Below are 24,879 nucleotides of genomic sequence, written 5' to 3'. Positions count from 1 at the left end.
GCTGACCTCCAGATTCCCAGGCTGGAAGAAATGACCACATCGGAGGATAGACTGCGGCATCAGTCCCACATAGGATTGCCAGGTCCCTCTTCGCCATCAGCGGGAGGTTTTTGGGGTGGAGCCCGAGGAAGGCCGGGTTTGGGGAGGGGAGGGACTTCAATGCCATAGAGTCCAATTGCCCAAGCAGCCATTTTCTCCAGGGGAACCGATCTCTTGTCGGCTGGAGATCAGTTGTAATAGCAGGAGATCTCCAGCTAGTACCTGGAGGCTGGCAACCCTAGGCCCACGCTCTCTCCCAAAACTCCGCCCTCCCCAGGAACCGCTTCCAAATCTCCATGCATTTCCCCCAGACTGCACTCCTACTTGAGAAAATGAGAGGTAACCAATCGCCTTGGTAACAATGATGTCACCAAATTCCTGAAAAATCATAATCGCGCCAGCAGTTAAACAGTTACAGGATCCTTGGCCAATCAGTTTAAATGCTGCAGTTTGGAGAGAGCCCTTGATTGATTTTAGCCAAGGTAAGGACCCCGGGGAGAGACTGCATCTGTTGAGCTAGACACTTGAGAGAACCTTTCTTTTCTATGCCTGGAAATAAATTCAAGAAGGCTTTTATTAACTGTAAAAAAAAAAAAAAAAAAAAAAAAACCAAGGCCTGGTATTACTAGCAGCTAACTGGAGGCTTAGAAGTATAAAAGACTTGGGTAATTAAGACTGAGCTGTGCTTAAAGCGGTCCTCAGATCCTCAGGGTGGGAAATATGGGTATGTCTAAAAGCAAGGCTCTCTGTTTTAATCCTGCTAGTTTGGCTAGGGTGGGAACTTCAGTAAACTTCATTGTAAAAAATAAATATAGATACATATTTCCTTGTTATAAGTTTTTAATGGTTTTTTATTGATTGCGTGTTTGTGTGGGATCGTTCTATTTTTTTAAGGGGTGTGCTGCTTTAACAATTACTGGTTTCTCAAGGGGGGGGGAAAGGCTTGTGATGGCGATATGTAGCTCTAGTGTTGAATCTATGCTTGCTGTGCAGCTGTTGTGGATGAATTATAACTTGGCATAAGGGGAGCCATCTTTATTGTCTGCTAGGTTTCTCTGGCTGAAAATGAGCCTTTGTACCCTGGCAAGTTTTTTCTGCTGGCTTTGCTATTCTAAAAGGACTATTGTCAAAGGAAACAAGGCCTTCGTCCTTGGGCGCTGATAAGATGGTACAGAGTAAAATTTTGACTCACCCTCCTTGTACCTTCAAGAAGCTAGATGCAATTTCTAAGCTGCATGAATGTGACAATACTTGCTTATATCTAATTGGATGGGATAATTTTTCTTTTTCAGTTCTTCCCTAGTTAACGCTGTGATGTCATTAAAACTTTAAAAAGTTATATGCGTAATGAACTCATTAGAACTTCCCTATCTTCAAGTGACTTATTCACAGTGGGTAGCCGTGTTTGTCTGCAGTAGCAGAAAAGGGCAAGTGTCTAGTAGCACCTTAAAGACTAACAGAAATATGGCTCACGAAAGCTCATACCCTACCAGAAAATATTTTTGTTAGTCTTTAAGGTGCTACTGGACTCTTGTCCTTTTCAAGTGACTTAGAGTAGGTGAACTTCTCAGCTCGAGCTTTTAATAAAGAATTTTTTTTAACGGCTCTCTTTTGTTTGGAAGGCATAATTGGGCAACCTTTATTGGTAGGGTTGCCAACCTCCAGGTACTAGAGAAAGCCTGGGGCAGGGAGTTCCACAATTTAGTTATGTGCTTTAACCAGATTTGGTTGCAGTGAAAACTTTGACTCTAAACACGCGCTTCTAGGTGTTCTCACCTATTTATGACAGTAAGGCTCACAAAAGCCAAGGGGAATCCCCAGGCCTTTGGTTAAACAATAGAATGGGTGAGTCCTGTGTTGTCCTAAGGGACTTTAAAGATCCCTCCCCACCTCTTTCGGAGGAGTGTACAGTGTGGGCAGGGGAAACAGCTTCTTCAATCAGGCTTTTGTGTAGGAATATTGCTTTGGAATGCTCCCTGCAGAGTATAATTCTCCTGACCAGTGGGAAGCCCAAATCCAGATAGTTAACAAGCCACAGTGTTTTCAGGTCATCCGTGTGGAAAGATAATTAGTTAGCAAACATTTCTTACCAGGAAATTGCCTTTTTAACCTCTATGTGACCCCCCCTTACACATCCACAACAGATAACAATTTCCATCCCCTGTTGGACTCATTCTCATACAATATCTAAGATGGGCCTTTTGGTTTTGTTTTTCCTTGCAGTTCTGTGTCTTCCCCGTGCTTTTATTGTGCATCTTGCTGGACTAACTCATTTGAAGTTTATAACATTTCAAAATACTCATTCTTGGCATTAAAAAATGGTGTTAAAACTGTGAAACTGGCGCCCTCGTGGCCTAAATTAGAGACAAACTGATGTGGTTGTTTAAGCTCTGTACTTCCCTGTCAACTGTCCGTTCTTACTAAGGGCTCCCGTCTTTCAGTTTGGGGGATGTCATGATTTGTGCCTGAAATACAGGACTTAGGAATGAATGAGGTTCACCGAAGCTGCCTGAAGTCCACAGAAGCTGTCTGAACAAGTTAGGAAGCACCAAGCATTTACCTGGAAGCTCATGTGTTGTCTACCTTGGGGTCACATAACTTCTCATTCCTTTCCACCCTCGGTGTATATCCTAGGAGTACAGTTCCTCGCCAGTTTTATCAACTTTCGTCGGTCTTCCATGGATCCTGAACGGCTCATCCAGTGTCCCTACGACAAGAACCACCAGATCAGAGCCTGCAGGTTCCCCTACCATTTGGTGAAGTGCAGAGAGGTAAGAGGAAAAGGCTAAAGATGGTAAGTGGGATGGAAACTGCAAACCACTTCTGTTCTTAACAAGGCTTCAAACAGGCTGGGGGTGGAGAAAGAGCTGAAGTCTCGCGGTGATTCACACAACTGGAAGATCGTAGAGTTTCTTGTTTCTTAAAAGCAATGAGAGCAAGGCCTGATCTGGAGTCCAGTAGACCAGTGGTTCTCAACTGGTGGTGTGCTTGCCACTGGTGGGATGCAGAATTGGTTTAGGTGGGATGCAGGGTTTTCCTAACATTCACTCTCTCACAATGCTATTAAGCTCAGTATTCATGTCCCAAACAGTAACATTTGATTTCAAGAGGGACCCTTACAAAATGAGGGGATTAGCTCGAAGTAGGGTTGCCAACTTCAGGTAGTAGCTGGAGATCTCCCACTGTTACAACTGATCTCCAGCCAATAGATCTTCACCTGGAGAAAATGGCTGCTTTGGCAGTTGGACTCTATGGAATTGAAGTCCCTCCCAAACCTTGCCCTCCTTAGGCTCCGCCCCAAAAATCTCCAGGTATTTCCCAACCCGGAGCTGGCAGTCCTAGTTAGAAGGGAGCTGTAAAGGAGACTCAAGACAGTCTAACCCCTAAGAGTGCTTGGAGGCTATTTAAAACCACACCAGCTGAAGCCCAGACAGAATGCATTCCCCAGGTTAGGGAGGGCACTGCCAAGTCTAAAAGGATGTCTGCTTGGTTAACAACTCAAGTCAAGGAAGCCACAGAAGGCTTCTTTTTAAAAGTGGAATGTTTGCCCCAATAAAGTGAACAGAAGGAGCACAGCATCTAGCAAAAGTAGTGTAAGGTAATAATTTGGCAAATGAAAAGAAAATTTGAGGAGCAGATTGCTGCAAGCATTGAGACAAACGATGTGCATTCCTTTAAAACCAGCCAGGGAAGTAGTTGGGCCTCTGGATGACCAAGGAATAAAGAGATTGCTAAAAGAAGACGGGGAGATAGCAGAGAAGCTCAATGGATTCTTTCCATCTGTGTTCACTGTGGAAAGTGTAGGGAATGGACCCAGGTCAGAACAACAATGTTCAGGATTGGAAAGCAAGAAAATATTGGATAATGATACATAAAGAAATGCAAAAGATAATAAAAATAAAGTTTGCGTTGGATCCGAAAAACATGTTATTAAATATTTTACCAAGCAACATTTCAAAGACACATAATGAACTAAGATCAGGAGTCCTGGCCTGGCAAAAAGAATAGGGCCTTGTATACAGGGACGTTTCCCTGCGGCCACCCCCGCCGACTGCTTCGGGGCTTCCTTTTGATTATGCATGCCTTATCCGCCCATCAGAGGTCACCTCTCTCTCCCCGAGTGTTTTGCCCGCATTCTCCAGATTTTGGCTAAAACAGCATCTGGAAAGCATGGGCAAAACGTGCTGGGAGAGCGAGGAGACCTCTGACGGGTACGCATAATCAAAAGGCAGCCCCGAAGCAGTCGGCACAGGGGACCGTGGGGAAACGTCCCTGAACGAAAGGCCTAGGACTCAGACTCCAGTCTTGGCTCTCTCACAGGACTGATTGTCCACACTGAAGAAGTTTGCAAAAGCGAACTCCAAGTAAAAAAGAAGTGTCTAACGTCTTCTTCATAGGGTTGCCAGGTCCCTCTTCGCCACTGGCAGGAGGTTTTGGGGGGCAGAGCCTGAGGAGGGCGGGGTTTGGGGAGGGACTTCAATGCCATAGAGTCCAATGGCCAAAGCGGCCATTTTCTCCAGGGGAACTGATCTCTATCGGCTGGAGATCAGTTGTAATAGCAGGAGATCTCCAGCTAGTACCTGGAAGTTAGCAACCCTACTTCTTCAGGTGTAGCTGAAGTCCTCTTCCCCACCACCACCACCACCCAATATGTGATGGTTAGGGCCATGTGACCTCTTGAAATGCTGGCTTATTTTCCAGAACAATAAGAAGATCGCCAAGGAATTAGCAACGTGTCCTTACAATGCCCGTCACAGAGTCCCTCGGCAGGAGCTCAGCTTGCACATAGCCACTTGTGAAAACAAAGTTTCTCAGGAGTTGGAGGGTGGTAAGTGAACACGGTTCTTCAACCTTCCCCGCCTAAATGGGTGTGTGTGGGTATATAGACGTACGCAAACTAGCCCGACAAAATCCTGGAACTTTCCCCCGTAAGGATGTAACAGACCTGGGATAAGGAACATGGTGACTACAAGACATTTTTTGTCTGCAGCCAAGTGTACTGAGCTTGGACTGAGGCCCAGGGGATTTGGATCCGTTGTACATGACAAAAGGGATGGTTTCTTAAGGAACGGAGATGTCACTTCTGAATGGGCTTCAATGGGTCTTTAATGAGAGCCAGCTGTGGCATAGTGGTTAAGAGCAGCTGACTCAAATCCACTGAATCGCTCTAATCTGGAGAACCAAGTTCGATTCCCACTCCTCCACATGAATCCTGCTGGGTGACCTTGGGCCAGTCACAGTTCTCTCCGAACTCTCTCAGCCTCACCTACCCCACAAGGTGCCTGTTGTGTGTGGGGGGGAAGCGATTGTAAGCTGCTTCGAGACACCATACGGGAGAGAAAAAGTGGGGTATAAAAATCAACTCTTCTTCTGTTTGAGAAGCTCATCAGAGCTTGGGAGAACGCCTCCCCCGACCTTGGCTGAAAGGAGGGGAGAAACAGAATAATAGCTGTGAATTGGCTGAAACACCTGGGGGACCGCAGGATCTCTTGCTTCCCCCCACCCCACCCCAAGTGATCTGATGTGCGATGGCAGATCTGCTGCCCCATAGGAGTGCCTCCGTGGACCTAACTGTGCATTACATTATCTTTGCATCCTTCCCTAGTCAGGCACAAGGACATTCAGTCAGATGTACCTGCTGAGTCCCATGCTTGGAATTTGGTTCTCGAGTGCTCAGGGGCCAGATTCAGAGTGGGAGCACAGCACCCTGGGACAAGGGGCTTAACTTCCTTCAACCTTAAATTTGCTCCATTGGAGAAACTTGCGTGTAGCCATCGGTACGTGCAGGTTTCCTCAGTGGAGCAAATGACAGTTCTTCAGGAAAATGGGCAACATTGGGCCCTTGCACAGAGGGCGATTTTCTGAGCACAGAACTGACAAGTTACATTAGGGTTCACCGGTCCCTCTTCGCCACAAGTGGGAGGTTTTGGGGGCGGGGCCTGAAGAGGGTGAGGTTTGGGGAGGGGAGGGACTTCCATGCCATAGAGTCCAATTGCCGAAGCGGCCATTTTCTCCAGGAAAACTGATCTCTGTTGGCTGGAGATCAGTTGTAATAGCGGGAGATCTCCAGCTAGTACCTGGAGGCTGGCAGCCCTAAGTCACATCTGATCAAAATTTCTTGTGGAGGACTTGGGTAAGACACAAGAATAATCTAAGGCCCTGCTGGATCAGACCAAGGCCCATCAAGTCCAGCAGTCTGTTCACACAGTGGCCAACCAGGTGCCTCTAGGAAGCCATAAACGAGTGCACCAGCACCATCCTGCCTGTGTTCCACCGGACCCAAAATAATAGGCATGCTCCTCTGATACTAGAGAGAATAGGTATGCAGCATGACTAGTATCCATTCTAACTAACAGCCATGAATACCCCTCTCCTCCATGAATATGTCCACTCCCCTCTTAAAGTCCTCCAAGCTGGCAGCCATCACCACATCCTGGGGCAGGGAGTTCCACAATTTAACTATGCATTGTGTGAAAAAATACTTCATCTGTTTTGAATCTCGTGCCCTCCAGCTTTAGCAGATGACCCCGTGTTCTAGTATTATGGGAGAGGGAGAAAAACTTCTCCCTGTCCACTCTCTCCAAACCATGCATAATTTTATAGACCTCTATCATGTCTCCCCTCATCTGCCTTCTTTCCAAGCTAAACAGCCCTAAGCGTCTTAACCTCTCCCCATAGGACAGTTGCTCTAGTCCCCTAATCTTTTTGGTTGCTCTTTTCTGCACCTTCTCAAGCTCTGTAATATCCTTTTTTAGGTGTGGTGACCAGAACTGGACACAGTATTCCAAGTGTGGTCTCACCATAGATTTGTACAAGGGCAGTATGATATCAGCAGTTTTATTCTCTATTCCTTGTCTAATTATGGCCAGCATGGAATTTGCCTTTTTCACAGCAGCCGCACACTGGGTTGACATCTTCATTGAGCTATCCGCTAACACCCCAAGATCTCTTTCTTGGTCTGTCGCTGCCAGCACAGATCCCATCAGTGTATATGTGAAGTTGGGATTTTTTGCCCCAATATGCATCACTTTACACTGAGCTCAGATGAATCAAAATGCAGCCTCTGGCGAGCAGGAGCCTTGGAATTTAAATGCTCACAGCCCCCACCTCTATCACACAATCTCCAATCAGAACAACCCCACTTAACAAGGTAACAATCAAGCTTTCAGGCAGCAATCAACTTTAATCACCTACTGGCACAACAATCACAACCCTCTCCCAGCAAACCTCAATTAAATTATCAGTTTAGTTAGGCTTCCCAGCATTTTAAAAAAAGGCAAAGTTTAAACTCACCCCTGCCTGTAGTCCCCAGCTCAGCTGAATCAAAATGCCTCTATTTGTAAATTCTCTGCCTCTATATTTGTAAATAAAGCAAATATAGCAGAAATGCCTTTAGTCTCCAGTGGTCTATCCTCCAAAGAGACTCAACGTAGGTAAGTGCTAGCCCTGGGACTTCTTGTCACTTGGAGAAGTGGGGGCACATGTAACTATTTCTTCTAGCTAGTATCAAAGGGACTAGGAGCAGTGTAGTAGATGAACAACTGGCTGAAAACCTAAGCTAAGTAGAAGCCTATCAGACAGAGGGACCAAACAAACGAAATGCTTTCTCGGGTGCCGGAAATTGTTTGAATCCCTCTAGTGTTCAATGTGACTTCAAAAAAAACAAAAAGATGGTGGATTGCCTGCCAGTTCAAGCAAAGTTTTAATCTGAAAACTGGGTCACTCTTGTTATCGGTTGCTATAGCTAGCTTGTTTTGTATAAAGCAGGGGCATGTTAGTTTTCTGCTCTTGAAAAAATAATAATAATTCAAGCCTAAATCTGATGCTACGAACCTCAGCAGTAAGGATGCCTCTCCCTTTTTTCTCTCTTTCTCTTGCAGCGGCCTCTGCTTTTACGGCCAGAACGAGAGAGGTCACTGCCTTTCAGAGTCCCCCGTCACAGGAAGATTGGGAAGCAGGTGAGTTAAATGCTGGCTTGCACCATGCTTGTGTCTCAATGCTGTCAGGCTGAGATGACAGCGGGTTGGATCCTGTCGAAAAGGTGTACGATAGGGGGCAATGTCTCCCCTCCTGCTGCAACCCTCCAGCTCCTTCCCCCCCAACTGCTCAGGGCTGTCCCTTTCCCTCCAGAAGCCACCCTTCGTAGGGTATTTGAGATTGCTTTGAAGAGGAGTGGTGCTTCCATGCTTTGGTCGTAGTTAAATTGTGGGACTCCCTGTCTCAGGATGTGGTAATGGCTGCCAACTTGGAAGGCTTGAAGAGGGGAGTGGACGTATTCATGGAGGACACGTCTTAGCCCCATTCATTGTGGAGGTTAAAAGGAACGGGCTGCCAACTTGGAAGGCTTGAAGAGGGGAGTGGACATGTTCATGGAGGAGAGGGCTATCTTTGGCTACTAGTCAAAATGGATGCTAGTCATGACACGTACCTATTCTCTCCAGGATCAGAGGAGCATGCCTATTATGTTAGGTGCCGTGGAACACAGGCAGGACAATGCTGCTGCAGTCATCTTGTTTGTGGGCTTCCTAGAGGCACCTGGTTGGCTGCTGTGTAAACTGACTGCTGGACTTGATGGGCCTCGGTCTGATCCAGCGTGGCCTTGCTTATGTGGTTCCCTACATTTGGCCTTTGCTGTCCCCAACCCGGATTCTCCAAATTAAAAGGCTTAATAAACCCCCATTCTGACAGCTGAACCTAACTGGTCTTTTTATTTTCTTTTTAACTCTCCTCCCTGCACCGCAGATGCTGTTGAGGCTCCTGCCCCTCCTTTTGTGTTTGGAGCCAGGTGAGTTGGGGCTCTCTTCTTTTCGAAGCATTGGTTGGCAGCCATAGCTTGCATGGCAAAGGGCAGGTGCCCAACTGCGGACTGGAGCCCAGCTGCTTGTAAAAGAGGCTCCGGGTCCCCCCTGCTGGCTCTTAGTACCGCACAACTGCGCTGTGCGGTTCTCTGCAGAAAGCAATCCTAGGGCCCTGGTTTTTAGCGCATCATTTGCTTCCAGTAAAGTAAGAACCGCTTCTGTTCATTTAACTTCACAGTTAATTCCAGGGGGATTTAGAGGGGTTAAGAAGTGGTATAATGGGAGTAAAGGCTCCTGGAGTGCATGTGCAGAACTTTAACATATACATAGGGCTGGATCCAAATTACATTTTGCAATGCAAATGGAAACTTTCCTGCCTTCTCTCCCCCCCCCCCCCATCTCTACAAAATGCTGCTCCTACGGGACAGGGGACATTGAAGAATGACATTGGGGGAGGGTCTGCAGCAGGAAGGGGAAATGCAGAGGACTGCCAATTTAGTCTGGCTCCAATCCATAATATCCAATTTCTCAGTGATGGCCAGCGCATTCCCATGTAGGGTTACCCCTGTATGTGGTTTGGAGCAAGGGACTCTGATCTGGAGAACTGGGTTTGATTCCCCACTCCTCCATATGAGCGGCAGAGGCCAATCTGGTAAACCGGGTTGGTTCCCCCACTCCTCCACATGAAGCCAGCTGAGTGACCTTGGGCTAGTCACAGTTCTCTTACAGCTCTCTCAGCCCCACCTACCTCACAGGGTGTCCACTGTGGGGAGGGGAAGGAAAGGTGATGGTAAGTTGGTTTGATTCTTCCTTAAGTGGTAGAGAAAGTCAGCATATAAAAAACAACTCTTCTTCTTAAGTCCATTGATGGAATGGAATAATGCTGCACTGGATTGCACTGTAAAGCTTCTACCTCTCCTTGTGGTAGAGTTGTATGTTAATAATATTTTTGGTTCCGTGAAACAAGCAAAAATTAGACATGAGTCTTTTATGCATGGCTGTTTTCCTCATCGTCACCCCTCCGAAGACTTTGGGTTTTTGTTTGGGATTACGCGTGCCGTTTCCGACTGCCAGAGGTCGCCTCGCTCTCCCCCTCCGTTTTGCCCACGTTTTGAGGGACCTGTTTTATCTCAAATTTGAAAACGCAGGCAAAACACGGGGAGAAGCAGGGGGACAGCGAGGTGACCTCTGATGGTGGAAAATGGCATGCATAATCCAAACAAAGACCCAAAGTCGTCGGAGGGGTGACGGCAAGTGAAACAGCCATGCAAAAAAGAGTTGTATGTGGTTACTCTTTTAAAAAACAGATATGCTTTCTCCCCCTTATATAGCCACCAACCTGAGGGGAACTGGAATACGAACTCTTCTAATTCCAAAGGTATGAGACTATCTACAATAGAAGTGTTTGTATGTAGATAACATGTGACTTCAGTAGGTAATTGGGGAGGTGGGATTCTGTTTAACTGTTGTGTGCATGAAAAGGTGGGGTTAAAAAACTCCTGCTGTTTTGGGGTATTTTAGCTTTTCAGGCAGCATGCAGGCAGAACCCACAAACCGAAGCGGGTGCCTGTCTTTGGCTGCTGAGTGAGCTCTGCTTCTCCCCAAGCACCTGGGCACATTAAATGCAGCACATACTGCTAGAGCAATGATTACCATTTGCCTCTAAACCCTTTAACCTCACCCCTACCTCAAATGCTTTAGGCAGGCTGACTGCTTTTTAAAAAGTTTTTTTAAAGAACAAAACAAACCAGTTATGCTTGGAAGGAGAAACTACTTGCCTAGAAGCCCTGGGCCTGTTATCTAAGGGTAATCTTCCTTCCTGTATGGAGTCTTTGGTTAGTCCAAAGTTATGTAGAATCTTTATGCGTTCAAGATTTAATTGACTGTTTTCAATGGTTTTGTTGGGTGGTATGCTAAAGAATCCCTTTTTCAGACCACCTGTGTCCCTGCCCGCTTCAGTCAGTGGACTCCTTGGTACATATCCTTTTGCACTGTCCTTGCGTATACTGACTTAGGCTAAAAGGGATTATACCATGTTTTAACAAATGGTCCACATCTTCTCGAGCAACTTTGGAGCAAAAGAAAAATAGGAGGTGGTGTTTATATGCCGACTTTCTCTACCACTTAAGGGAGACTCAAACCGGCTCACAATCACCTTCCCTTCCCCTCCCCACAACAAGACACCCTGTGAGGTAGGTGGGGATGAGTGAGCTCTAAGAGAGCTGTGACTTGCCCAAGGTCACCCAGCTGGCTTCGTGTGTAGGAGTGGGAAAACACATCCAGTTCACCAGATTAGCCTCCGCAGCTCATGTCGAGGAGTGGGGAATTGAACTCCCGGTTCTCCAGATCAGAGTCCACCCCTCCAAAACAGAGTTTGGACCACCACATATCATACATCCCCACGTTCAAAAGACTGTGCCCTCCGAGGGGGGTGCATGCTGGGTCCTGGTCCAAAGTCCGGTTCTGGTGCCAGCTGCTCCCAAGTGGGGTGCCCCCGGGATAAATGCACACAAGGATACTGGGGCCCAGCTGCACCCCAAAAGAATTTTGAGGAGGCTGAAGCTGGTTCCCAGTTCCTTATTCACATCTCCAAGTTCCTGAATGACACTGTGGATAATTTGGGAACCAACTTCAAGAAGAGTTGTTTTTTATATGCCAACTTTCTCTACCACTTAAGGGAGACTCAAAACTGGCTTACAATCGCCTTCCCTTCCCCTCCCCACAACAGACACCCTGTGAGGTAGGTGGGGCTGAGAGAGCTCTAAGAGCTGTGACTAGCCCAAGGTCATCCAGCTGGCTTCGTGTGTAGATTTCACCAGATTAGCCTTCACTGCTCATGTGGAGGAGTGGGGAATCAAACCTGGTTCTCCAGATCAGAGTCCACCACTCCAAACCACCACTGTTAACCACTACACCACGCTGGTTCTCAACTTCAGCCTACTTTGCAGAAGCAATAGAGAAGCGGGGGGATGTTTGGAAGGGGGGGATAGGCTGGAGCTTGGGCCAGTCAGAACTGTCTTTAGCCCCTGTAGCTATGACCCAAAAGATCACATTTCCTTCGAGTCTATTCCAGAGTTAAAACATGGCTGCAGAACGCAAGTACTTAGCTTGTGAAAGCTGGAAGCACAGCTAAATAAAATATGAACTAACATTTGACTGTCTGGCGACATCAGGCAGGGCAATGCACTGATTGGTTCAACCGGGTAGGGGCTTCGATTTGGAACGCCTGAGCCTTCTCACTCACTCTCCCCACCCCCAATTGCAAATCCTCATTAGGGAGAAATATGCAGCTGTTTAAATGCTGTTACCACACCTGTATTCCCAGCGATGTATTAAGAGTTTTAAAATGTTATAAAAAATACTGTTCACACTTTGTTTGGCCCCTTTAGCTGTGAAGACGTCTTCCAACCATTTATAAGCCATGGTATCCAAAAACCCTTTTAAAGTGATGTTTTTTACAACATTTTCAAACCTTAATACATCGCTGGGAATACAAAGTGTGGTATGGTCTAAAAAAATTTTCGGGGGGAGGTGGCACATTATGCTTGGTAGGTGCAGTGAAGGAAGGGGAGAAATTGAGCAGAAGATAACTTGACAGTCCTGATTAGTTTCTCTATAACATCCTTTTGTGCTCTGGGGTGGTTAAAGATTAGCAAAAGGGAAAGACACTCTCCTCCTCACCCCTCCACACAATGCATGCCTTATTGTATTGTGGGAACAGATCACAATCTGTATTTGACAAAAGCTGCCAGTAATAATGTTTTTGTGCATAATTTTACATAGCATTCGCCTTGGCCCTGATCCTCCTGGTCTGTGACTAGGGTTGCCAGCCTCCAGGAAGGCACCTGGCGGTCTCCCACTATCTCCAGACCACCAAGACCAGTTCCCCTGGAGAAAATGGCAGCTTTGGAGGGTGAACTAGGGTTGCCAACCTCCCGGTACTAGCTGAAGATCTCCTGCTGTTACAACTGATCTCCAGCCGATAGAGATCAGTTCCCCTGGAGAAAATGGCCGCTTGGGCAATTGGACTCTATGGCATTGAAGCCCCTCCCCAAACCCTGCCCTCCTCAGGCTCCACCCACCAGTGGCAAAGAGGTACCTGGCAACCCCAGGGTGGACTCTATGGCATTATACCATGCTGAAGTCCCGCCTTTCCCCAACCCCCAAATCTCCAGGTATTTTCCGACCCAGAGCTGGCAACCCTATCTGTGACTAGCAGTATAACAACACAGTTAATTTTCTACTGTAGAAACAGGGATTGATGTTGTAGAGCTAAATGTTTCCCTTTGGTAGTTTCTCTGTTTTGTACATTGCCTGGTCACTCTTACTATATGCGCATAGCCACCAGGCCAACAGAAGGGAAACTCTGTCAAGCTTCTGTGGTTGGGGCTTGCTTGGAGGAAAGAGGCTCTGAAGAGACGAAATATATAAGAGTGAAAGGGGGGAGCCTTGAGATCAGGGCAGGGCTGCCAACAGGCCTGGAGAAAAATGTCCTGCCCCTTTAATGAAGTCAGGTGAATGTGAGTACATAACTTCCCATTAAATCTCTTATGAGAGTCAGCATGGGGTAGGGGAGGGGCTGTGGCTCAGTGGTAGAGCATCTGCTTGGTATGCAGAAGGTCCCAGGTTCAATCCCCGGCATCTCCAGTTAAAGGGACTAGGCAGGTAGGGGATGGGAAAGACTGCTGCCTGAGACCATGGAGAGCCCTGCCGGTCTGAGTAGACAATACTGACTTTGATGGACCGAGGGTCTGATTCAGTGTAAGGCAGATTCATGTGTTCATGAGTCTCTTGCCTTGAAAACCCTCCGGGGTTGTCCTATGTCAGCTGTGAATTGATGGCCCGCACATGCACACACAAACCTCTGTTAAAAAGGCATGTTTTTTTTTCCTCCAGGCCTATTAGCAGCCTTAACTCTGGGGCTCACTCACTTTTCACTTGTCTATGTGCAGCCTTTTTCTCTGGGGAGGGCAGGGGAGGGGCGAGGTGAACTGTGTTTGAATCCCTGCCTCTTTACACGCTACTTTGTAATTGGCTGTGAGAGAAACCAAGCGTGCGTGTCCCGCGCTTTGCCTTATTGCATGGGGATTTCACCCGGGCTGAGCTCAAAGGAGGGAAGAATCGGGTTAACAGAGAAACGGGAAGTCCCAGAAATCTGTGACGTCTGGCAGCCAGGTCATTTCTAATGGAGGGAAAACTCGTGCATAACACCAAGAAACAACTCAGACAGACGTGGGCTGAACGTGAGTGAAAGTACCCAGGCATAAACGACCTGAACAACAGAGATGTCCACATTTGACGCTAGTACAAGCAGCATCTATTTGGTGCTGTTTCTCCCACCTAAGAGCCTTTCTGAAATATTTGCTCTGTGGGGCAAGGGGGGGGGAGAAGCGCCATGGGCCACATTAGTTGGGTGCAGCACAAAATCTAATCCTTGTCTCCAAATGCCATTTACAGGGTCTATGTGAGGATCTGGCGGAAGCGACAATGGCCTCAACCTTCTCAAGCACCTAAATGGTTTTAAATAATCGCGTACCTGTCTTGAACATTTTAATCCAGAACATTTTAATCCAGAACCTGATTTGTAAGACTTTCATCTGTTTTTATAAAAAGTAAGCTCCTATTTGTATGTATTTAAATCAATAAATTGGTTTGAGTGGGTTGAGAAGAAAGCTTCTTTGGGGTGTAGGGCAAAATCCTGTCTTTTAAAAAAAACCAAGTCATTGCAATACAGAGTAAGCCTATTTTACCCTTCAAATTAGGGTGACCAAATGAAAAGGAAGATGTTGACTGTGTATGTGCGTGTGTAAAGTGCCATCAAGTCTCAACCAACTTATGGTGACCCCTTTTGGGGTTTTCATGGCAAGAGACTAACAGAGGTGGTTTGCCAGTGCCTTCCTCTGCACAGCAACCCTGGTATTCCTTAGTGGTCTCCCATCCAAATACTAACCAAGGCTGACCCTGCTTAGCTTCTGAGATCTGACTAGCCCGGGCCATCAGAAATGGGAATTTTTCCATTTCCATTTATTTACTAGCTCCTTTGACCAAAGGTCTCGAGCTTAACCATAACAATAATACATAATACAACACCAAATAATCAATTTACAATACCCAACATATACTTAAGGTTAAAACACAGTAGAAAACAATTACTAAACATAGCATCACTAATACCATAACAATATATTCCCCCTGAACCAGCCTCCTTGAACTGAGATCATTCAAATCACAAAATTTGTTTCAACATTCAACTTGCAGCTTACATCTAACCTCTGCTTCAAAACCTCCAGGGAAGGAGAGCTCACCACCTCCCGAGGAAGCCTGTTCCACTGACGAACCACTCTGTTAGAAAATTCTTCCTAATGTCCAGATGTAAACTCTTTTGATTTAATTTCAACCCACTGGTTCTGGTCCGACCTGGGACAACAAAAAAACAACTCAGCACCCTCCTCTATATGACAGCCCTTCAAGAAGAGTTGGTTTTTATATGCCAACTTTCTCTACCACTTAAGGGAGAATCAAACTGGCTTACAATCACCTTCTCTTCCCCTCCCCACAACAGATACCCTGTGAGGGAGGTGGGGCTGAAAGAGCTCTGACTAGCCCAAGGTCACCCAGCTGGCCTTATGTGTAGGAGTGGGGAAACCAACCCAGTTCACCAGATTAACATCTGCCACTCATGTGGAGGAGTGAGGAATCAAACCTGGCTCTCCAGATTAGAGTAGATCGCTCCAAACCACCACTCTTAACCGCTACACCACGCCGGCTCTCACACCACGCCCATTCTCAGGTTGCCACACCTTCATCCTCATATGACAAGATCCCCTGAAGATGACTTGGTACTGGTCAGTTAAGTTCATATGAGAGAAGGCAGCCCTTAAACTGTAGTAGGGATTTAAAGGTCAGTATTAGCACCTTGAATTGGGCCTGGAAGCAAATTTGGAGTGTAGGTGCAACAATACTGGAGTGAAACTGGCCTTATGACCTTCTCTAGTCAGCATTCTGTACCAGTTGTAGCTTCCAGACATTCCAAGAGCATCACAGCAGTCTAATCTAGATATCACCAAGGCAAGCGCCGCACCAGAGTGGCAGGATATATTTTTTTTGCCCGGGAAATGCCACATCTGGCTCACGAGCCAAACCTGGAGCAAGGTGTTCTTGAGTACCACCTGCGTCTCTAACAAGAGGCATGGGTCTAGAATTCCCCCAAGCTGCTCCTTCAGGGAGAGCGTCGCCCCATTCAGAACAGGAGACACCTCAATTCCTCAGTCGCCCCTCGGTAGCACCTCTATTACGTCAGGAAGAAGCTTTGGCTTGCTAGCCCTCATCCGTCCCAAGACTGTTCCCCAGCACTGGTTCATTTTCCACAGCCTTCCCGGGATGTGCTGGAAGCACAAGATGGAGCTGGGTATCAGTGGCATGTAGGTGACACAACCCAGCCAAGATCTCCAGATGACCTCTCCCAGTGGCTTCACATAGATGGTAAAAAGCAGCCCCTTCTGTAACCTACCTTTTAGGCAAGACAAACCAGCACAGAACCATGCCTCCCAGTTCTAACTAGGCAGGTGTGTGTGTGTGTTAAATGCCGTCAAGTCGTTTCCGACTCATGGCGACCCTAAGACTCAACGCCCTCCAAAGTGTCCTATCCTTAACAGCCTTGCTCAGATATTGCAAATTGAGGGCTGTGACTTCCTTGATTGAGTCAATCCATCTCTTGTTGGGTCTTCCACTTTTCCTGCTGCCCTCAACTTTTCCTAGCATGACTGTCTTTTCCAGTGACTTTTGTCTTCTCATAATGAGTCCAAAGTACGACAGCCTCAGTTAAGTCATTTTAGCTTCTAGTGTCAGTTCAGGCTTGATTTGATCTAGAACCCACTGATTTGTTTTTGTTATTTGGCGGTCCACGGTATCCGTAACACTCTCCTCCAACACCACATTTCAAAGGAGTGCACGGCCCCATTTCAGAAGGGAAGCGGCACGCTTGCAATTATTCAGAGGGAGGGGGATGTCCTAAGAACTGAGAATGCCCTGGCCTAAAAGAGAAGCAAGGTTGTCTGTAGAGCTTGGTGCCTTTAGCAGCAGTCTTATGAGCAGACGCCAGCAGATGATATTTATCTCAAGCCCCACCCCACCGCCCAAACATTCACCTGATAATTCCTGAAGATCAAGCTGTCATTAAAGGCACAAGAGCAGGCTGGGATTTTTAAATTCATTGATAACAATATAGAAAAGTTGGGGAGCGCCTCCAACAAGGGTTATGGGGAGAATATAATGATTGGCAATCATGGGTACTAGGAGCCCCATGGCACAGAGTGGTAAGCTGCAGTAATGCAGTCCAAACTTTGCTCACGACCTGAGTTTGATTCCGACGGAAGTCATTTTCAGGTAGCCAGCTCAAGGTTGACTCAGCCTTCCACCCTTCCCAGGTTGGTAAAATGAGCTCCCATCTTGCTGGGGGTAAAGGGAAGATGACTGGGGAAGGCACTGGCAAACGGCCCCGTAAACAAAGTCCGCCTAGGAAACGGCGGGATGTGACGTCACCCCATGGGTCAGGAATGACCCGGTGCTTGCACAGGTGACCTTTACCTTTTTACTAACCATGAATACTATGTGTGTGCATGTGTGGTCTTTGTCAGCACACTGAAAGATGTGCACTGGCTGCCTGTTTGATTCCAGGCAAACTACAATACACTGGTCCTCGCCTTTAGAACCCTAAAACTGCTTGGGACCAAGATATCTGAAGGACCATTTACTCCTATACTATACTGTCCAGTTCAAGTCTCAACCCCTGCAGTCTGAGTCCCTGCCCAAGGAGATGAGGCAAGTGGCAAGTAGCGACAGGGCTTTCTTGGCATTAGAGCCCCCATATCTCTCTCTCTCTCTCTCTCTCTCTCAAATCTCTGGGTCTTTTTACTATGGAAATATGCCTCTTCCTTTTAGACTCCACAAGGAATGGGGCTAAGGACTGAAACTTGGGAATTCAGAGGACCAAGCAGATATATTCTTATAATGCTATAGTGATATATTAATTGTCAATTAAAAGGGGCAAAAAAAACCCCTCCAGTGATGCACATAAGAGGGAGAAGGAGAGGAAGAAGAGGAGGGAAAAGAAGGAGAGGGAGCAGAAGGAGAAGAGTTGGTTTTTATATGCTGACTTCCTCTACCACTTAAGGGGGACTCAAACCGGCTTACAATCACCTTCCCCTCCCCATAACAGACACCCTGTGAGTTAGGTGGGGCTGAGAGAGCTCTAAGAGCTGTGACTAGCCCAAGGTCACCCAGTTGGCTTCATGTGTAGGAGTGGGGAAACCAACCTGATCCGCAAGATTAGCCTCCAACACGTGGAGGAGTGGGAAATCAAACTGATCTGTCACCTGGAGATCAGTTTTAATAGCAGGAGATCTCCAGCCACCACCTGCAGGTTGGCAGCCCTATGCAGAGGCCCTTCCACTGGGGCCTGCCTTGGATCTTGCTAGTGGCACTGAAGGACGATGTGGGATAGCTCAGTTGCCAGAGTCGATCCTGCCTCTACCCCTGCTTGGCTTCTCTCAGCTTGCGGTGCAGCCCACACCTTTATAATTCTCCAGCTCTTACTGTGCTTATTCAAACGTGGGTGGCAAGTTCCCTCCCTGCTTAGCTGCCACCTCCTCAGTTAAAATAAAGCTAAAAATCTCTCAGTTTATCGTCGGATGGATCATCCTTGCTATTCTTTTTTTCCTTTGGGCGGGGGTCAGTGTAGTTTACCACTCTCTTTCAGAGTGACAGGCTTAAAGAAGCTTACAGGCTGCCGTTTCCTGTCAAGACAGATCACGATAGGTAGCCATATTAGTCTGTCAATAGCAGTAGAAAAGAGCAAGAGTCCAGTAACACCTTTAAAAAAGAAAAAGTAGTCCCCTGACCCATGGGGAAGGGCTGTGGCTCAGTGGTAGAGCATCTGCTTGGCATGCAGAAGGTCCCAGGTTCAATCCCCGGCATCTCCAGTTAAAGGGACTAGGCAAGTAGGTGATGTGAAAGACCTCTGCCTGAGACCCTGGAGAGCCGCTGCCAGTCTGAGTGGACAATACTGACTTTGATAGGCCAAGGGTCTGACTCAGTATAAGGCAGCTACATGTGTCACATCCCAAAGTTTATTAGGCAAACTACGGGGTGGTTTGCCATTACCTTCCCCAGTCATCTACACTTTACCCCCAGCAAGCCGGGTACTAATTTTATCGAAAAATTTCTGGCAGGTTATGAGCTTTTGTGAGCTACAGCTCACTTCTTCAGAAGAAGAGCTGTAGCTCACGAAAGCTCATACCCTGCCAGAAATTTTGTCTTCAAGGTGCTGCTGGACCCTTGCTCTTTTTCTATCGAGGTTTGACTAGCTCTTCCTTCCAGCCCTTGGCTGGTATGCCTTCCTTGGCTACAGCGCAGAAAAGGGACAAAGTTTAATTGAATTTGGCCAACCTCTAAACAATACTCCCACCATGCGGCCGGAGGAGGCTGGCTGACTGGCTGGCGATTAACCAACTGTCCAACCTAATCCAAGTCAATTCTCTTTTAACTTGAGGCTTTTGTTTAAGTGTGACTCCTCTTTGAAAATCTTCCTGCCAGGCGTTTGAGGTTTTTTTTTAATTATGCCAGCAGCAGGCTCTCTGGGAGAGATGGAGCATTTTTAAACCTGGCGATGCAGAAAAGAGGAAAATTACTGCACGCAGAGAGCAGCCCACCGTAATTTTTATTTTGACATCAGCCTGTCAAGGTTTCTCTGCCGCCCCTGCATCGGATTTTATTGAATTGCAAGACGAGTCTGCAGAAAAGTGCACCCCCAGCAAGGCAGCTGTTTGCTTCCCAAGGCCCCCTCCCTTTGCTTTTGCTCAGGGGATTTATGTTGTTCTCAAGGAAGACAACCTTGAGAAGGACGAAACAAGAAAGCCTCTAGAGCAGGAGGGGAGCTTGCACCTTTCCTTACCAAACTGCTAACTGCAAAACAAGAATCTCTCCCTCCCCCTACAAAAAAAGTCCAGGCTGTAGTTTTTGCTCAGATAAGACATATTTTCCCACCCACCCTCTCCCTTTTCTTGATCGCAGCACTTGGGAAAACCTGAAATGGCTGTGCAGCCAATATGCCAACTGTATGAAAACACTTTTCGTTTTGCTGCAAACAGCCATAAATAAATAAATAAATAAATAAAAGAACGATTGACTGGCCCAAAGGCTAGCTAGCTTCCATGGCAGAATGAAGATCTGAACCTGGGTCTCTCGGATCGTCATCTGAATGCTGCTCCACACTGGGTAGCTGCTGGAGCAGAGAACAAGGCAGCCTGGACCACTCTACTTGCTCCCTGGTCTTATCGTCCATCCTTTATATACTCTGGGTCACACCTGATGCCCTGCTAGTCACAGCAGGGCCAGAGAACAAACTGGCCGGAATAGCCAAAGCATCCAGGAAGTTAAAGACAGAACACGGATCTCCAAGGGCAACCTACTATGCATGAGGACAAAACTGCTGCGCGCCCATCTTATTATATAGTAAAGCAGGAAGCATGCATGTTCTTTGCCGCAGACATTAGCTGAACAACCAAAACCTTTAACCTAATGCATCTCTTCGTGCATCCCGCTCAAGCTAACCCGGCCCAGGGGTTATGCTTTCGGCAAGTGGCAAACTGCAGCCCTGCCGTTAAGTGTTTTCAGCACATTTTACTTTAATGCTCTTTTAGACTTTGTTTTGCCCCTTCTTGAAGAAGGAAGTGATAATTCACCAGGTGGAAAACAGTGGACACAACAAGCTGATTGTGATCCAGGTTGGAGTCATTAGGAACAATTCTTTGGTTAATTCTTTTACAGCTGCTGCACAGAGGCTGCAGATTGCTTCTTCGCTGGAGCCAAACACTGCACAAGATGCACAAGAGCCACTGCATTTGATTCGGTTGACATACAAGAGTTTCTGCAGCATAGGGTCATGATACCTGAGAATGACCTCTGGCCCAGTGGGGTAGTTAAGTAAGACAAAGCGCAATCCTACGCAAAATTACTCAAGTCTAAGCCTGCTAAAATCTGTGGGTTCAGATTGAAGTAACTTTGCATAGGTTTGCACGATCAAGCTCTGGACTTAACTGTCTTAAACCCTCCTCACTTGAGCTGGTAAACGGAGAGGAAGAAGAGTTTGTTTTTATACCCCGTTTTTCTCTTCCAAAAGGAGTCTCAAAGTGGCTTACAAATTCCTTCCCCCCCTCCTCCCCACTCACAACAGGCACCTTGTGAGGTAGTTGGGGCTGAGAGAGTTCTGAGAGAACTGTGACTAGCCACAGGTCACCCATCAGGCTTCATGTGTAGAAGTGGGGAAACAAATCCAGTTCACCAGATTGGAGTCCGCCGCTCATGTGGAGGAGTGGGGAATCAAACCGGGTTCTCCAGATTAGAGTCCACCGCTCTTAACCACTACACCAAGTGGTAATATAACACTTCACTTACATCAAATGTGAACTACTTTGTCACCTCCAATAATAAACACCTGTGGTATAACAAGACCCTATGCATATTTGCTCAGAAGTAAGTCCCACTGTATTCAAACAGGACTTATTCCAAAGTAAATGTGTGCGGAGGATTACAAAACAAAGCTCGGCCATCACAAGCAAAATGGAGTCTGGTACGCCTCGTCCTCCAGCCCCAGCCACACTTGCTGAGCTCTGCTCCTTCCTTGGCTCCAGTCCAGAATGTGCAAATTATCTCTGCTGCCCAGTAAGATTTTCTGCTTGTTTGGGACCCTGGTCCGCAGCTCTGCAAACTACATTCACCGCACCACGCAAGACATGCCTGTCCCAGCTCCTCTGACAGCAAGCAGACATGGAGGTGACATGTACATGCAAGGTGCGGGGAGGAAATATACACAGCTCACAACCTGCATTTGAGGGGGCCCTGCCGAGCCTCCCAACTTCCACCCCAATGTCTGGCTGTGTCTAGCTTATCTCACATCCAGCTCTGACCTGGATAGCCCAGGCTAGCCCAATGCTTGTCAGATCTCAGAAACTAAGCAGGATCGTCCCTGGTTAGTTTTTGTACATCTCATTAAAAGTATGCTATTTGAATAGAGGGGAAGTGGTAGACATTCCAGCTACACTGCTGGCTAAGGACATAAGAAAGGCCATGCTGGATCAGACCAAGGCCCATCAAGTCCAGCAGTCTGTTCACACAGTGGCCAACCAGGTGCCTCTAGGAAGCCCCCAAACAAGACGACTGCAGCAGCACCATCCTGCCTGTGTTCCACAGCAACTAAGATAATAGGCATGCTCCTCTGATCCTGGAGAGGACAGGTATGCATCATGACTAGTATCCATTTTAACTAGTAACCATGAATACCCCTTTCCTCCATGAACATGTCCACTCCCCTCTTTAAGCTTTCCAAGTTGGCAGCCATCCCCACATTTTGTGGCAGGGAGTTCCACAATTTAACTATGCGTTGTGTGAAAAAAATACTTCCTTTTATCTGTTTTGAAAAACGCCCTTTTAGTTAAGTCTATTGAATGCAGGCTATTCTAAAAACATACAGCAAAGAAACCACTGATTTGAACAACCTGAAGAATGGCGCTGTTTGTGTTTTCAGGTGGTTTCAACCTTCCACTGATTGTTTTCAAAGGGCCAAATGGAGCCAATAGCTTACACAGCTCTCCCTACCATTAAATGAAGGTAATGAACAAAGACAGAACTCCGAGTTGCTTTCGCAGAAGATTCCATCATCTCTTTGATTGAAAATTCTATCGGCTTGAGATCTGAGTTAATGACATTTGCGGGTCACCGCATAACAGTGCAACCAATTTTACCGTGATTACTGTAGGCTTTAAAATCTGAGAACGGATCAGGCATTTTGATACATCTGAAACAAAGAGGAAAGGATATTCCATCCAAACCGTTCAGGGAATGGGCACGGAATAAGTTCATGGGACAGAAGTTGGTTGACTTCATCCACCGCAGACTGACTTTAAAGAAAAGGCTGGTTAGATGACTAGAATAGCTGTTTTGCGGTTATTTACTTACTTCATTTATAGTCCACCTTTGTCACCAACTCCAGACAGATGACCGCAAAGGTGATTGAAAAAGAACTGCCCCAAGTGTTCAATAGTTTTTTGCTGCCTTCTGAGCTCCCGCTTGCTTAAACCTGATTTTAAGCATGCACTCAGAAGAAAATTCTAGTGCGTTCAGTGTGGCTTACTCCTAAATAAATGTGCAAAGTGATGCCAATATGATCTATTGACTACACTCCAAGAACACCTCACGCTCTCATGGCCTTACATGGCCTCTTACATGGCCTCTCAGAATACACTCCTGCTCTATGGACACACTGCCAGAATACCCCAATCTCTCATTCTTTCCATTCACAGAGAATGCCATTTTCTGACTTTCTTCATTATGGTCCCACTTCTTCACACCCTTGGCCACACTAACAGAATGCCTCACTCGACTATGCTCCTAGAATATCCCATTCCCTCATGCCTCTGACCACACCGCACAATACCATGCTTCCCTTAGTCACCCTTTGCCACACTCCCAAAATACCTCACGTCACAACCTAGCCTTTGCTCTAGGAATGCCCTGCTTTCTGTGGCCATGCTCCCAGAATACCTACCATCCTTGGCCATGTTCCCAGAATGCTTTGCTTTCCTGTGGCCACCCTTCCATAGATTCATTTTATTTTACAGAATGTATAGCCGACCTTTCTGCCCTCACAAGGGCCACCAAGGTGGCTAACAAATGGAAACGTACCTAATAAAATCCTACTTTTAAAATAATTGAAACTAATAAAAAATAATCATTAAAACAAAACCACAGCTAAAATACATACATGGAAACAACAATGAAAATATTGGTCAGGGAGGAGGAATCACTAATGGAATGCCAAGTTTAAAAAAAGACAAAAATGGCTCAAGCAGACTCCCAGAATACCTGGCTCTCCTGTGGCCACACTCCCAGAATCCCTTTCACCTTGACCACGCTCCCAGAATGCCTGGCTCTCCAGGGGCCCTGCTCTTAGAATCTCTCACACCTTCACTATGTTCCCAGAATGCCTGGGTCTCCTATGGCCACATTCCCAGAATCCCTCACACATTGACCACTCTCCTAGAATGCTTGGCTCTCCCACAGCCAAGTTCCCAGAATCCCTCACACCTTGACCACGCTCCCAGAATGCCTGGCTCTCCTGCAGCCACATTCCCAGAATCCCTCACACCTTAACCACACTCCCAGAATGCCTGGCTCTCCTGTGGCTAGGGTTGCCAACCTCCAGGTAGTAGTTGGAGATCTCCTGCTATTACTACTGATCTCCAGCCGATAGAGATGGGTTCACCTGGAGAAAATGGCTGCTTTGGCAATTGGACTCTATGGTATTAAACCCGACTAAAGTCCCTTCCCAAACCCCGCCCTCCTCAGGCTCCGCCCCAACCCCAACCCCCCGCCAATGGCGAAGAGGGACCTGGAAACCCTACTTGTGGCCCTGCTCCCAGAATCCTTCACACCTTGACCACGCTCCCAGAATGCCTTGCTCTCCTGTGACCCTGCTCCCAGAATGCCTCACACCTTGCTTATGTTCCCAGAGTGCCTGGGTCTAATACGGCAACATTCCCAGAACCCCCCTCACCTTGACCATGCTCCCAGAATGCTTGGCTCTCCCACAGTCGCGTTCCCAGAATCCCCCTCACCTTGACCACACTGCCAGAATGCTTGGCTCTCCCACAGCCACGCTCCCAGAACCCCCCTCACCTTGACCAGGCTCCCAGAATGCTTGGCTCTCCCACAGCCACGCTCCCAGAACCCCCCTCACCTTGACCAGGCTCCCAGAATGCTTGGCTCTCCCACAGCCACGCTCCCAGAATCCCCCTCACTTTGACCACACTCCCAGAATGCTTGGCTCTCCCACAGCCGCATTCCCAGAATCCCTCACACCTTGACCACGCTCCCAGAATGCTTGGCTCTCCCACAGCCACGCTCCCAGAATCCCCCTCACTTTGACCACACTCCCAGAATGCTTGGCTCTCCCACAGCCGCATTCCCAGAATCCCTCACACCTTGA

At 47.3% G+C, this 24,879-nt stretch overlaps 1 protein-coding gene across 1 annotated transcript; it reads left to right on the top strand.

Moving 5' to 3' along the window:
• The first annotated feature begins 2,717 nt into the window (after positions 1-2,717).
• On the top strand, positions 2,718-24,879 carry GTSF1 (gametocyte specific factor 1). The gene is made up of 5 exons (XM_056849504.1): positions 2,718-2,810; positions 4,741-4,867; positions 7,920-7,997; positions 8,782-8,824; positions 24,729-24,879. The coding sequence occupies exons 1-5, from the start codon at positions 2,718-2,720 to the stop codon at positions 24,877-24,879; spliced, it is 492 nt and encodes a 163-aa protein (XP_056705482.1).

This window comes from Euleptes europaea, chromosome 1, assembly GCF_029931775.1.
Source record: "Euleptes europaea isolate rEulEur1 chromosome 1, rEulEur1.hap1, whole genome shotgun sequence".
NCBI lineage: Eukaryota > Metazoa > Chordata > Lepidosauria > Squamata > Sphaerodactylidae > Euleptes > Euleptes europaea.
Note: the sequence above shows the minus strand (reverse complement) of the source record. Positions and strands in the feature narration are given on the sequence as shown.